This window comes from Eublepharis macularius, chromosome 12 (genome assembly GCF_028583425.1).
Source record: "Eublepharis macularius isolate TG4126 chromosome 12, MPM_Emac_v1.0, whole genome shotgun sequence".
NCBI classification, from domain to species: Eukaryota; Metazoa; Chordata; class Lepidosauria; order Squamata; family Eublepharidae; genus Eublepharis; species Eublepharis macularius.
The window spans coordinates 46,852,057-46,868,155 of NC_072801.1; the positions used below are offsets into that span (position 1 = coordinate 46,852,057).

General features: G+C 45.5%; 1 protein-coding gene across 1 annotated transcript in view; it reads left to right on the plus strand.

Annotated features, from left to right (window-relative positions):
* PLXDC1 (plexin domain containing 1) overlaps positions 1–16,099 on the plus strand; it is a 71,694-nt gene that overhangs the window by 10,762 nt on the left and 44,833 nt on the right. The window contains exon 2 of the mRNA XM_054993609.1: positions 7,005–7,168. Coding sequence (XP_054849584.1) covers positions 7,005–7,168 — 164 coding nt within the window. The remainder of the gene's footprint in view (positions 1–7,004; positions 7,169–16,099) is intronic.

The following is a 16,099-nucleotide window of genomic DNA, read 5'->3' on the forward strand; positions in this document are numbered from 1 at the left end:
CAGTTTTAAGATTCCTCTCTCCCCCCTGCTTTGCATTTTGACTTTTCCTTTGGTTTCATTTATTCATGTAAAGTGAAGTTTTTGTTATTGACTATTAAAAATCTGGTTCATTTATTTTCATAGTCCAAAAGCAGATAGTTGTTGACCATGTCGTGCCAGATTTGTACACAAGTTGCATACATTTCTTATTAGGCACTGAAACCCTGTGGAAAGTTTTTTTAAAAAAAAGGTTATGGGGTGGACTTTGAACAACACTTGGGTAACTTTGAAAAGCAGGTAGATATGAACAAAAATAAAAGAAAGTCAAAGTTGGAAGCAGGAGCGCGGGTTCTTGTTTTTGAGGGTAGAAAGAGTGCGTCTTACCTTTGAATATATGGTCCCCGTTGGGGAGAAAGGTGAGGAAGTGCACAAGACGGGGGAATCTTGATAATGATGGAGAAATAAGAGCAGATCTTTGGCCAGGATGGAGGAACTGTGAAAAATATGATTCAACAATAGTTGGGTTACAATGTAGTCCTATGCGTGTTTACCCTGAAGCATCCTCCTTTTTTCAAGGGAATTGAACCCACAGGATTGGATCCAGTAGCCTATTTACTCCGTCTTGCCCAATTTCCCTTTTTACAACAGTCCCTGTCTTACCTGGTTTTTGTACATGCATGTTCTATGATCCCCAGCATACCTTTTTTGTAATATCTCCTACCTTTTAGAAGGGATGGCACTATATCAGCATCACACGGGCTAGATTATGACATGATAATGCCCTAAACCATGTCAAGAAAGGACACTGGGGGAATATATATCTGAAAACTTTGTTTTTGCATACATTTTTATTTTACTCCACTTATGCTCCACTTTTCTTTCTAATGGGGCCCATATATTCAAAGGTGAAAGAGCAAAGAACTCATATTGTGCGTTCCTAAATTGTACTTTCTTAGCCTATCCCTGAATCCAGCCCTTCCTGCCTCCCTTCCTCTGCACCTTTTGTGTTTTATTGCTTGTGGTTTATGGGGGCATTATATTGCATTTGGAAAGGGCATAGTGGAAAGGTTAATCCACCAAGCGTCCCAGTTATCATCAAGTCTTGAAGGAGGGGGATCCCAAATATTGCTACTGTTAGAAATGTTAAAACACAAGAGGCCTGATCAGGAATGTCCAATGTATCATCTACTTTGGTCCATTGGTACTTGATATTTATATTGCCTCTTTAGAGAATTCTAAAGCAACCTGTCAGAGAGAAAAAACCCTGCAACTCCCATTCTTAAGGGGATGAGAAGTTTTGAGCTTACTCTCATTAGCCTTTCTTTGATGAAAATCCTTAAAACAAGGAGGAGTTGATTTCTGCAGGCATGCTGCTTTCTATCTGCAAGGTGATGCCGCTTTGAATTAGGGGCTAATTGGAGCAGTGAGGAAGCCAGGAAAGGGGAAATTTGAATGTTGTGCAGAATAACTTATCAAGCCAATTTAAGCAAGGCATCAAATTCCATGTGTCCATAGGCATGCAGTGCAAAAGAAGAATCAGCTTTTCAGAACAAGAGTGACCTTGGTGTAGACCCCTAAGACTTTTTCTGTGTAACTCATATGTTGGCATTTCTAGTGTTTTGAACTTAGATTGACCCAACAAAACCCACGATTGACTCATTTGTGCTGTTTTGTAGGGCTAGCGATGTTGCTGAAATTTGGATCTGCAATTGCTGATTTCCCTTCTATCACTATGGTCTATTCTTCAACCTCCCCACCCACCCCAGCCAGTGTCCAAGGCCAATTTCCATCACTGACACCACCACACAAGTCCTTGCTTCTCTACATCTGTTCAAAACATCTGGATTCCCACAAGCCACATGATAAATGCAGTCATGTGGGAAAAGCCGGGTTAGAATGAATACATGCCGTGGTAACCTTTATAAGTAGCTCTGGTTTCAAAAAGGGAGCCCAGAATAACATGTGGGATAGATGAGATGTTTCCAGTGTTCAGGTGTGGCTGCATTTTAGGGCAGGCAAATTCCTGATTTAGATCAGAGATAGGAATCCCCCAATATAAATGTCAAGCAGGTGACATGTATAGAGTTTAAGTGGCCTCGACAGTAGTTTTTGGGGGCACACTAGCTGTTTAACTTACAGGGGAAATTCCCAGCAAGTTGCTGCCCAGGAGGGCCATTGTTAGGGTTGCCAATAGGCCTGGAGAAAAATGTCTTGTTCCCTTTGTAGAGATTTAATGTGTTGAAATGAGCAACTGAAGCTTTTTGTGGCATGGAGGTAAAGCCCATCACAGCCTGTTAAGCCTTTCTTAAAGGGGCAGGACTCCCCCCCCCCCCCAAGCACAGAAAGCCTGAGCCACTAGTGGCTAGGAGCAAGCAGAATCAAGCCCTGCCCCTGTGATTGGTCTTGGCTCACTGCTCCTCCCACAAACTGGCAACAATATGGAAGGAGGCAATGTTCATTCCTGGTACTGCTGATCGGAGTGTGCCAAGAATTTTGGTTTGTAGCACTGCAAGGCCCTCTGAGGTTGGCTTTCTCCAAGGCTATTTTAACTTCCCTGTCCGCCCTTGGTGGCCTTATGGTTTTCTCACTATTGTTCATGATGTATGTTCCAGTCCCCTCCTTCTCCAATACAAAGGCCAGATGAGAGCCAGAGCACATGATACAGCTATGGGGTTAGAGACAACCAGTTTTTTTGGCTGGTGAAAAAGGGACCAAGAGTCTGCTCTGACCACCCAAAAAGGCAAAGCTGGCAAACACAGCATTGGCAAGCACAAGAAAACATATTGGATGGGGTCTGTATTTACTTTATTTACTTCATTTATAACCCACATTTCTCTCCAATGGGCCCCCAAAGCATTGTACATCATTCTTCTAACCTCCATTTTATCCTCACAACAACCCTGTGAGGTAGGTTAGGTTAACTTCCATGGCAAAGTGGGGATTTGAACCTGGATCTCCCGGATCCTAGTCCGACACTCTAACCATTGTGGCTCACTGGCTGTAGTGAGGAGGAGAATTTGACAAGACTGAGTGAAGCATCCTGTAGACCTGACAGAATGGACCTTTTTTCTTCCAGATTTTCTCTGGGGGAACAGAAGGAGGCAGGGAATGGTTGGTTATTCTCCAATTTGATTTAGAACTTCCTGCATCTGTTAATAAATTAATATATGTGAATTGGCTTTATCCATTGGTGCACATTGTTTAATTTCTGAAAGGAGAGGTACCTTAGCCAGTTGTCATCGATTTGTGGCGATCAGCAGCAGAAAGAACCGTTGGCACTTACTCAGCAGCCTATTGTCTGCATAAATGTCTTGTGCCAAGGAAAGAGCCCAGGCACTGAAAATAAGATCATATTTAGTACTATGGTTGTTGTGGGTTTTCCGGGCTGTATTGCCGTGGTCTTGGCATTGTAGTTCCTGACGTTTCGCCAGCAGCTGTGGCTGGCATCTTCAGAGGTGTAGCACCAAAAGACAGAGATCTCTCAGTGTGACTGAGAGATCTCTGTCTTTTGGTGCTACACCTCTGAAGATGCCAGCCACAGCTGCTGGCGAAACGTCAGGAACTACAATGCCAAGACCACGGCAATACAGCCCGGAAAACCCACAACAACCATCATTCTCCGGCTGTGAAAGCCTTTGACAATACATATTTAGTACTGTTTATGTATATTTCGTGTCAATTTTTTTTTTAAAAAAAGCTATGAAAAATTCTGTGCCAAGATTCACATCTGGTAAATTGTTATTTTGTTATGAATATGTTATGGTGCATTTAGTATACAGGGCACTTTACAACTACTAATTATCATTTATATAATGGGCTGTATCCAACCAGCTTTTCTGCTGGGGATCAGCCTGGACAAAATGTTGGGCACGGTATGTAGTAAAGAGAGGAATTTAGGGGAGAGAGTGTGAAAAAGTTGGCTGGATCTAGCCAAATATGTCTAACTTGCAAAGGACTTTATAATCTTCTTGGACACATGGTCTACCAAGATTAGTCAGACTGACAGTGGCTCTCCACGTTCTAAGGCAGAGGTCTTTCTCTTCGCCTCATACCTGATCTTTTTAACTGGAGAGCCTGCGGGGATTGAACCTGGGACCTTAGGCCTGCACAGCTGATGCTCTACCACTGAGCCACAGCCCCTCCCCACACTACAGCATACAACCTCCTTTTGATTGAGCCTTGCAATTATCTTCTAAGGTAGGCCACTATTAACCCCCTGTTGCAGGTGCGCAACTGAGACCAATAGAGAATTGATCAAAGCACCACAATGAGATAATGGAATAAAGCCATGTTCTTAGCTGACTACCTATGGAGCCTGGAGGGAAACCAGGGAAGTCTGTCAGAGTATCTTTGGCAACTTACATTAGTTTTCAACTTTGGCTCCTTTTTGAAACCTAATCTACAGTCTGGGGCTACAGTTCCAAAATCCTCTGTTCTACAGGTGAGCATGTAGAAATCCTTGCCCGTTCTTGTGTACATACAGCCTGCTTCTGTGTTTGAGGATATGAGTGCTTGGGGGTACAATGCTATGTAAAAAGAAGATCAGAATCTCTATAACTCACTTAAAACTAATCACAACGAAATATCAACAAATAAATCATCTGTTCTTTCTGAAATGATGGGGTATTGAGGATGTAGTTCCTTCTCAAGTCCTGTTATGGAGTCATTACCCACTGGGTAAGCCACTCCTCTCAGCCCCAGCTCCCCAGCTGTGTTGTGAGGAGAGCCAGTTTGGTGTAGTGGTTTAGATCTGGTTTGATTCCCCACTCCTCCACTGGAAGCCAGCTGGGTGACCTTGAGCTAGTCACGGCTCTCTGGAGCTATCTCAGCCCCACCCACCTCACAGGGTGTTATGTTGTGGGGATAATAGTAACATACTTTGTAAACCACTCTCAGTGGGCATTAAGTTGTCCTGAAGAGTGGTATATAAATCGAATGTTATTATAATAACAACATTGACTATGTTCACCGCTCTGAGGGAGCACTAATCTGTTTAGAAGAGTGGTATATAAGCACACAGTTATGATTATAATAATTATTATTATTCAATCCACCAAGGCCTGGACTGGCAGGAAGGAACACATTACCATCTTCAGGATTTCATCCTACCTTGGACCTTTGCATCCCCAAAGCAAGAGGATCACCTCATAGCTTAAGAACCACTATACTATTGCTTGATGTGTGCTAGACTCCTTGTGCAAACATGATAGCCCTTTGTGCTGTTAAACATAGCATATTCAGTTGCGTGAGAAATTATGCAAGCAATTTATGGGCACTATAAGATGTAAGGTAGAAAAAGCTAGGTGTTGCACAAGATCTTGTGCAAGCACAACCGCTCTAAGTCCATTTAGATTTCTACTTCGTCATTGGATCCAAGCCTATGGTTTCTATCCATATATATGCACATGTGCTGCCATTTAAGTGTGAAGCAACCCTCAGCTCTCCACAGTCTTATGATCCTTTTAAAAGATCAATAGATTAAAATAATAGGTTTTAGATCATTAGGTTGTAATGCCCCCCCCCCAACAAACAGTATAATACATGCAATATAATCAGCACAAAACTCCAGGAGCATGTAAGGAAAATAGAGTAACTATGGGGGGTGGAGGTGGAGATCATGGTTGAGATTTGGACAGTATTTCCAGGGCTTTTTTCCCCTGCCACCATTTTTTTTTCTCCTTTGATTTCCCTCCCTTTCCACTCCATTTGGACATCTTTAGGTTGAAATAACACACACACTTGGGAAAAGATCTGGCATTTATTCTGGTAAGAAAAGGAGGGGGAGGTCTCTTTTCGCCATCCCAAAAAAGGCTATCCTGGGACCTGCATGGACAAAAGCTATGTGGGATGAGAGCTATAGTAAGGAGGGGGATTAGGTGAGATTGAGCAAAAAAAGTTGGCTGACTCCAACCTGGTATAATTTTCATTTCTCATTAAACTCAATAGGACTTACTTTTGAATAAACGCTTTGAGAATTGTATTGCATGTTTGTTTTTATTCACAACATTTCTGTGCTGCCTTTCCACCCAAATAGGGTCCCCAAAGCAGGAAATGCCAAATCTGGTATTTGTCATCTCCATCATGCTTGTATTTTTGCCGAGAAAAATAACTTGGGTTCAAATTCGCAGGAAGTAACAGAGGACCAAGTTATGTGTGATGCTGTGGTCCCACCATCAGAAATCCAAACATCTTATTTGGCCCGAAAAAGCAGTTGGTGGAGGAGCATGGATCAGGGCCACAGAAAAGGGGCGATTTTCACTCTTCCTTCCCACATGGTTTCTCTGGTTGCTTAAGCCCCAGTAGACAAAAAAGACAGGTGCCTTTATTATGCCTGTCTTTTTTTTCCAGTGGGACAATTCCAATCAGGGCACCATCCCAAAGGGAAAGTTAACTCTCGTTTTCCTAGCCCTACAGCCCCAGTCCAGTTTCCTCTCACTAGCAGCTGCTTGTTTTTGCCTGAGAGGAAGTTCCAACCATAGAACTTCAGAGTCATGTATATTTGGCCTTTCGTTTAACCATTACTAAGAACTTCCTACCTGCTGCAAAAGCAATTCAGTCCTTGGAACAAATGGCACAGGATGGGTGCAGAATCTTCTTCCTTAGTAGTTCTGAAGAAAATTAGGTCTTCTGTGCTCGTACAAATTGGCAACAAACTATATAACAGACTTTCCAAATTCCTCTCTAGCCAAAGGATACAGCTGACTTGCGTCTTCTTATATATAGTCATTTATCCGCATATACAGCCAGCAAAGTAGAATCTTGGACTGGAAAAACACTGATCCCCACTCCCCCAGTGAAATTCACTGGAGGACCTAGGGCCAGTTGCTCTGTCAGCCTAACCTACCTCACAGGGTTGTTGTGATGTTAAATGGAATGGAGAGAGCTGTGTACTCTGCCATAAGTTCCTTGCAGAAAGGGTAAAGGAACAATGCAGTACATAGATAAAGATCATCGTGTGTGTGGGGGGGGGGATCTTCCTTCTGGGCAAGGAAACTACTTGTCATTTTTTGTTTCTCACCTGGCAGGTCAGACCCAAGACCATGTATTGGTGAAGGGGGTAAAACCTCAATCCTGGGAGCGAAGGACACGAGAGACCTCAGCCAAGGACAAAAAGCCACAGATCATCCCTCATATTGGTGGAGGAAGCCTGGCCATTGACACTCTGGCTGACAATGAAACTCAGATTGTGGTGAGTGTCGCACAAAAGATGGTAGAAATGGTCTGCTGAAAAGTATCTTCTGGCTTAGGTGGGCACTTTCTAAAGCCATGAGTGGATGATCTAGGGAAGTAGTTCCCAAAATGGGCGGTGCCACCCCCTGGTGGTGATGAGATTATCTGGCGGATGATAAGAGAGAAGGGGCAGCAGAGGACGCTGGAGGTGAGCCCCTCTGTTCACTTACTTACGATGGACCAGACTAGGGCCTAGAATGAAGCATCTTCCTTGCTTCAAGTTTCTGGTGCTGAAATCTGATGGAAACTTAGAATTCTTAGTAAATATGCCTCCAAAGTTCTAGTCAAATCAGTATATCACATTTTGAGAAACTGTTGTCACCTTTTGTGTTGAATTTTATTGTTATTATTGAATTTTGTTATTATCTACCCAAGCAGGTCATGCAAACCATTATTCTGAACAATGCTTTTTATAGGGTAGGGAAGGGAGCACTGGAGATAAATTTATGGAACCACGGCGGCAGTGTCCTGGAAAAAATTGGGGACCTCTGATCTAGGGCAAGGAGCAGCAACAGGCAGCCCCCATGCCAAATCTGTCCCACACTGTGCAGCCATGGATCCCTCCACACTTGCCCTCTCTATTGAGCTCCCCCTCCATTTCCTTCATTTTTGGGGGTGGGAACGAGATAGAACCACCAGCTATTTAACTGCAAAAGGCATCATTCTTAGCATGATCTGCAGGCTCAATACATGCTGTATTGCTAAATAATGATGGGAAGTATTTTGCAGCAAAGCCAAGGCGAGGGCTTTTGTGTGTGCGTGTGCGTGTGTGCGTGCGTGCACACGTGCACGTGCACGCACGTGTGTGTGATGGTACTCACTGCTACTGAGTACTGGCACCTTTCTCAGGGCTGTGGTCCTGATCCTCATACACCAGCTGGAGGAAGAGAGAGCAGATCCTCAGGAACACCCAATTGGGGTTAGGGTTGCTAGGTCCCCCAGAGCAAAAACTGTGGGACGGGTGGGTGGGGTGGTAGAGAGTACCAGGATGACTTATCTTTATGCTCGCACTCCAGAGCACCTCCTTGTTGCACCGGGAATGACATCATTCCCCACCTCAGCAGGGAACTAAAGGCTCCCACACAGGGTTGATTTGATAAAAATCAGCCCCTGATGAGCATGATAAGGAAGTGCTCTGGGAGTGCACAGGAGTACGTTGTGCAGCTCCTGGGCCCATTACCTGCGCCTTTCCCCCCCACCAGAACGCAGTGGCTGGGAGTGAGGATCCCTAGTGGGGATCTGCAGAAGGAGGGGGAATTGGTAGAAATTGATGCAACGTTATATGTGAGTATTAGCTCTTTTTTTAAAACAAAAAATCACTGAGTAAAGCCAAAGATGGCAACACGGCTGAAATTACTTTCGACATTGTCTCTACATTTGCCATTTTGCATTGACATTCAATTTTTATTAACTTACAATAATGTGCAATCACATTTTGCAAAGAATTATTATACAAATTATGTCAAACTCTTCCCGTTGTATATGTAGACCTCATGGCTACTCCAGGAGCATTGGGGGAGGGGGCGGGAATGCAGGAATTGGTGACACACAGTGCTGTGATATCATTTCTGGGTACATACCCAGAAGTGGCATCACAACATCCTGTGCCGCTCTAGGAATTTCTCAAATCTCTAAGGTAAAAATCATAGAGATTTGGGATATTCATAGAACAATGTGCAATGATGATTCACCTCCCCCCATTTTTGCTCCCACTGCTCCATCAAGTGGCAGTAGGAGCCTGGGGCAGGGATGTGAGGTCACCCACCACCGCAGGCAACCTGACCTCTCCACATCCATTGCATGTGTAGTATAACAAGGCCTAACTCACCTAGAGTATTGTGTTCAGTTTGGGGCACTACAATTTCAGAAGGATATATAGACAAACTGGAACGTGTCCAGAGGAGGGCAATGAAAATGGTGTGGAGTCTGGAGACCAAGTCCTATGAGGAAAGGTTGAAGGAGCTCGATATGTTTAGCCTGGAGAGATGATGACTGAGGGGTGATATGATAATCATCTTCAAATACTTGAAGGGCTGTCAAATAGAGGATGGCGTGGAGTTGTTTTCTGCTGTTCCAGAAGGACGGACCAGAACCAGTGGGCTAAAATTAAATCAAAAGAGTTTTTGTCTAAACATTAGGAAGAACTTCCTTACAGTTAGAGCGGTCCCTCAGTGGAACAGACTTCCTTGGGAGGTGGGGGCTCTCCTTCTTTGGAGGTTTTTAAGCAGAGGCTAGATGGCCATCTGACAGCAATGCTGATTCTGTGAACCTAGGCAGTTCATGAGAGAAGAGCAGGAAAGGTTACATCAGTGTTTAGTGCGCGTGGTCTCTTCTTATGTGCCCAGGGTAAGGCTGACTGCTACCTTGGAGTCAGGTAGCAATTTCCCCCAGGCCAGTTTGGTTAGGGATCTTGATGGTGGTTTGCCATCTTCTAGGCATGCAGTAAGGGTCACTGGGTATGTGTGTGGAAGGGGAGGTAACTGAATTTCCAGCACTGTGCAGGGGGTTGGACTAGATGACCCTAGAGATCCCTTCCAACACTACGATTCTGATTCTATGTTTTTCTTCCATCTTGTCCATGTCTGCCCCAGGTCCTGACCATCAGACAGGCTCTGTAGTCTCCATGCTTGCAATTAGTTTCCAAATTTACATGGGCCTGATTCAGATTGTGACTGTGGTGAATGGGGAGAAGGGGGCCTAAGCCCTTCCTGCACTGTTCTTATGCCCTGAAATGACCACAAGGTAGGGTTGCCAGGCCCCCTTGATCTCCCAGCGGGAGATTGAGACCTGACTCTTACCTGGAGGGGGGGTGCATGTGCGCGGAGTGCGCACGCATGCTCCTGCAAGCACGATGACGTCACTGCTGGGAAGTGACATCACCACGCAGCCTGTGTGGGCGCGGATCGGGCCCGTTGCGGGCCCCTGTAGAGCACAGGAGCATTTCTGCACTCTGCAGGGGCCCACAATGGGCCTGATCCACGCCCAAACGGGCCTGATCCACGCCCATTTTGGCGCGGATTGGGCCCGTTTTGGCACAGATTGGGCCTGTTGTGGGCCCCTGCAGAGCTCAGGAACGCTCCCACACTCCACAGGGGCCCCGATCCAGGCCAAAACAGGCCTGATCCTGGCAGTTGTTGTGCGCAGGGATCCTCCGCCCCCACCGGGGGTCTGGCAGCCCTACCACAAGGAGTTGCTATTTGCCCTGCTGGGAAATAGGGTTGCCTGGTCCCCTTCCTGGTGGGAGGGGGGACCTCACATTCACCTTTTTTTGCTCCTCGCGTGCGCTTCCGAGCCTGCACAATGACATCACTTCCTGGAAGTGAATCACACTGACCCACTTCATCCTGATCCAAATGAGGCCCTACACACCTGGGAACTGAGTTCCAAATACGAAACCATTGTGCATATCTGGTTGTCAGATTGCATTACCATTTGCCCAGCCTCAGCAGGCAAACTCTCATTCAGTCCCCTCATGCTTGGTCAGTGAAGAATGGGAGAAAAGGGGAGAGGAATGACATCAGCATCTTAAGCAATATTCTTGGAATTCCCACAATCACTATGGTTTTTACCATAGAGATTATGGGAATTCCTAGAGTGTTGTTTGATATGCCAACATCACGTCCATTTGTCTTCACCCAGAAGAGATGTCACCATATCATGCCTCACTCACCCTCTCCATGTTCCACCTCCCAAAAGCTCCCAGGATTGCCAGGAGCAGGCCTGGCAACCTTATCATCGGGACCCAGACAGAACGTAAGGAAAATATAATATGTAGTTAGGCCCTAGATTGTGTCCAAACCACTGTTCTTTAACTATTTCACTTTGTATCATCTTGTGACCCTCGCTGTCTTGGTACTGATCTTTCTGGGCAACCCCCCTCCCAGGACTGCAGTTGGGGTTTTTAATGTCCCCAATGATATTAAATGGGAGTACAGGTGCAAAAACATCAAGACTTTTGTCCAGACTCATTCCCAGAAAGTTTGTTCCTCTTTAACATGCGACTAAGTTGAAGGAAACAGAAGCTTAAAGAGTGTGCTTGATTATAGGGGAGAGTTCCATGACCAGAGCAGATCAATGGCCCATTGTTGATGTGCTTTGGAATCAGAGCATGAGTCGCGTCTAGATGAAAGGGGAATGAATTTTAATGAATCAAAATCAATACAGGGGGAAATGTGTTGCACGCTTCTATGGTGTGATGGCAGCAGCTGTAGCCGCAAAGTTTCCATGCTCCAGCTGTCGGCTGGAGTTGCAGGATTTTAGAGGCCAGCTTGAGGCTCACTCACTCCATTCATGGATTAACAGAGGGATCATGACTGCCAATTTTGCCATCAGTTCTGTAGTTTGAAACAGCAGCTGGATCTGCAGAAATGAGCAGGTGTGGCTTTCATAGGGTGTCTGCTCATTCCTGCAGATCAGACTGCTGGAAAAGGTATAGTAAAACAGGTTGGCTGAAAAGTTGGCAACCTTAGAACAGATCTTCCCTGCGGGGCTGATGTCAGCATATCCTGAGGTGGGGCATTTGCCAGGGCTCGTGGCTTCTGGAGGGGCCCACTGCTGCTGACGCTCTTTTCATACATCTTCTGTGATGTCTGCACTCACACCCTTCCCCTGCCTGCTTGTGTGAGTGCTTTATCACCTCAGCTCCCGGCTGCATATGCTGCCTAACACTGCTGGAGAAGGTCATGTGGGGTGGTGCACAAAGCATGGTTGCCACCCTCCAAGTGGTGGCTGGAGAGCTTCTGAAATCACAACTGATCTCCAGCAAGATATAGAGATCAATCCCCCTGGAGCAAATAGATGTTTTGGAAGGTAGATTCTGTGGTATTATATCTCACTGAGGTCTCTTGCTTCGCCAAACTCCAGCTCCCCCAATGCTCCACCCCCCAAATCTCCAAAACTTTCCCAACCTAGAGCTGGAAACCTTACCATTCCTGTTGGCCATAATAATAGCGCTCCTGGCTGCACCCAGCAGCACCCAGCACAAAGTTGTGCAAGCATTGTGGGCAGCTCTGACTGCAGGTGGTGGGAGAGCTTGTGAATGGGCAAAGGAAGGACACACCCACTGATGCATGGGATAGCAAGAAGGTGAGCCTGGTAGTGAGCATAAAGGGGACCTCTGAGCACTCTATGTGCCCCCTCTTTATGTGTGCAATGGCCTTGATCTAATAGGGCCCCAAACACACACAAACTGAGGAGAACCTACAACTTGTGTGTGATTATGTTGGTGTCTGGCACAGGTGGGGAGGGACCCCATAACTAACCTATGTACTTCCTAATGTGTGAAGAGAGAAGTGAGCTCTATAATTCTGTATCTGTTCTATACCATATACCCTATAAATGTCTGCTATTTCCACCAGCACCCCCATCTTAAAAACTGCCAGTAACAGATTCTACAGCTTTCTTGGGCAGCTTCCATGTTTAACGCTTATAATAATTAAGAAGGCTTTCCTAATGCTTCAACTAAATCTCCTTCCCTATTGTTTAAACTGTGTAGAAGTAGAAAAGAGGAGAGGATTTTGTGCTGGAGGCAGCCTCGCCCCAGCAGGCCTTGGCTGAGGCACAGGTTCTTGGTTCCTCGCAGAACTGAGTGGCCTTTGCTGAGACATCAGCAGACGAGGCAGAATGCCAAGATGTTCCAAATGGGCACAGTTGACTAGAATGAGGCTGCCTTCCGAAACTCAGTAATGGGTGGTTTGGAGGGGGCAGTGGTTACCTCCCCAGAGTGAGGAAAGGAAAGGAGAAAGAGGACACATGAACTTCAAAGAGAGGTCATTTGTCAGCTTATGGGAGTAGCGTTGGTAAAGCCCTGATTATGGCTTTTTCAGGGGAAAACTGGGGCCTCTTAACTTCATTACTAAATTTAACTCTTGTTCTGCACTCAGACTTGTCTTCTCCGATCTCTCCTTCATGCAGAGAGATGAGACATCACAAAGCCAGTTTATTTAAATGGTTTGTGAAACTGGGATTTGGCTTGCATAAGATTAGTGATTCCTAGCTTGGTGAATCTCTACCCCTCCAGATCTCCAGGAATTTCCCAACCCAGAATGGCAACGCTATCCACCAAAGACCCATATCTCTGCTGGTGCCCAAGTTAACTGATGACCAACCATTGCTGCACAAACTGGCTTATGATTATTCAGCAGCAACACAAGGGCAGGGAGGTTTGGGGCATTCTTGGTTGCAGAATAGGGTTGCCAGCCTCATGATGGAGCCTGGAATTTTCCCAGCATAGAGAGATCAGTTCTCAGGACCAAATGGCAGCATCGAAGAGTAGATTTTAGAATAACATCCCCATGGAGTTCCCTTCCCTCCCCAAACTCCACCCTTTCTGGGCACCACCCTCAAACTTTCCAGGAACTTCCAAAGTTGGAATGGGCAGCCTTTCTGCTAAGCTATGCCCCACCTTGCCAAGTAACTTGACTGGCTTTTGCATTACTCTTTCCTTACTCAAAAGCAAGGGCTGCAACTTCCTGCTGATTTCAATACATCCTTCCCACACATCAGAGCCTAGTTACATAGTTAATGTTTGGGTTGCCAACTCCATCTTAGGAAATTTCTGGAGATTTGGAAAGTGATGCTTGGTGAGGGAAGAGTTGCTCAGCAAGGATGTGGTGCCTTCTGAAGCTGCCTTTTCCTCCGGAGGAACTGATCTCAGTAGCAGGTGCCACCTTGAGGTTGATAACCCTACTTTGCCAGCCTGGTTAGTTTAATGAAATCATGGTTTCTTGTTCCAGTCTGAACTGACCAGTGGTCACCTTTTGGACAGATGTGGTTGTTTTGCTTGCAAGATAGCCTGTTATCACCCATGTGGAGAAATCCACATGGAACCTTGATCTCACAGGAAGGATCCATTGTGGCATAAAGGCCTGAATTTGAGGTCTGCCCTTTTGGAGGACACCCAATGCTAAACAAGCATCGGACCATTTGCCAAGGCACCCTTTTTACTTATCTTCCCATTGCTAATATCACTTCCTGTATAAGGATTGTATCGATCATATTGCTAATAATGTGTGTTTACCTCCATGTAGGTAAAAGGATGCCCTTTGTTGGATCAGCTTGGTTTGGTGGTTTTGGTACAGGTTTTGGTATTTCACAGCATTCTTCATTGAACCTGATGAAGATTTATGTAGAGACTGAAAATTTCCATGTCCTTGCACTTCTAAAACAGAGTTTTTGTAACCTACTTCCTAGTTCCTGTCTTGACCAATATAGCAGCCTCTATCTCTGAAGCCTGCTGAAGGATTCAGACCTCCGGGGGAGAAAGGCGGGGGAACTGTGAAAAACAAGTTTCCTCAAGTACCAAACTGAGGCTGTGTAAAGCTTTACTTCCTTCTCATCTCATATAACATGCTTGTTTTGGGATTACTTTTTTCTTCTCCCCTCTCCTCCTCTTGTTTTCTTTCTCTCCTCTTAATTCTTGCTGTAACCAAATCAAGGTGGCAGATTGGGACATAATAGTGATCCAGCAATGAGGTAATGACAGAGCACATGCTGTAAGAAGAGAGCAGCCAAATCCACCCATCTCCAGGATTTTCTGCGTTCATTTATTCCTCTCCCCTGCCCCCCTCCCTACATTTATTTTATTGAGAACACATTGGAAGCTGCTAACTTGCGTCTTTGCAAATGAGAACCGGCCTTTTTGCAGCTCACAGTCACCTCTGGGTTCACCTCCTGCAGCAAATCAGTCCTGAAAATGTAGCCTGACTTCCCCAGGGCATCATGTAGCTAAACCTCCCAGCTCTTAGCCCAGAATCTGCTTTCTTTAGTGGCCAGGCTCAGCTTTGAATTGGCAAAATCCTATTAAAGGAAAAGAGTGCCTTTGAGCTTGTGCAAAGCATCTCCTTCCTGTACCAGCGAATAAGGGAACTTGGAGGTTTTTGCATGAAGTCCCCAAGCAGTCGGTTAGGAGGGGCAATGCCTGTCATTGAGTTGACGTAAAGGGGAGTGTGAAAGGCAAGGCCAGGCCTTACACCAAAGAAAGCATTCTGCACTTCAAAAAAGCCCTGGAGGGGGGAATCATTGGGGTGTGTGTGCAGGGAGAAAAAAACACAGAAACCCCAGGAAAAAATCAGCTCTGCAGCTGATGCAGGCTTTCACTGTGTAGAATACAAAAAAGTCGTGGAAGCAGTTTGGCAACTAAATTGGGGTATTTTGACCATACCTATAGAACTCAGAAGAGAAATCAATGCAGTATGGGGCAAGAATGGATGAAAAAGCCCAGTGGGAAAAAGACATTTGGGAGGCAGGGAATGTTACCAAAGTCTGGGTGCCACTCAAACCTATCAGATCGGAGGGAAGAAAGATTTGGAAGACTAGCCTCCTTGTTTTATTGGTAGTTCATGGGGACCCAAAACAGCTTATTGAATTGTCGAAGGCTTTCACGGCTGGAGAACGATGGTTGTTGTGGATTTTCCGAGCTGTATCGCCGTGGTCTTGTAGTTCCTGACATTTTGCCAGCAGCTATGACTGGCATCTTCAGAGGTGTAGCACCCAAAAGACAGAGATCTCTCAGTGTCAAACTGTGGAGAAGATGTTAGGTAATTTATATCTACTCAGGAAGGTGGGTTTGGGTTGCGTCATCCTGTAAGAGTTTCCCAGGGTGTGGAATGCTAATGGAATGCTAATGTTTCACTATATCCTGAGGAGGTTCTTTTGTATATGGATTGGTGTTTGATATGCTAATCTTATCTGCAGGGCTATTGTAAGATGTAGAGTATTTTGTTAGCCTGGTGTTTTTCAGGACTGGAAACCATGCTCTATTCATGCTTAAAGTCTCTTCTTTCCTGTTGAAGTTGTCTTTATGCTTATGAATTTCAATGGCTTCCCTGTGCAATCTGACAAAGTAGTTGGAAGTGTTTAAACCCCTACAATTCCAGGTCATGCCTTTACT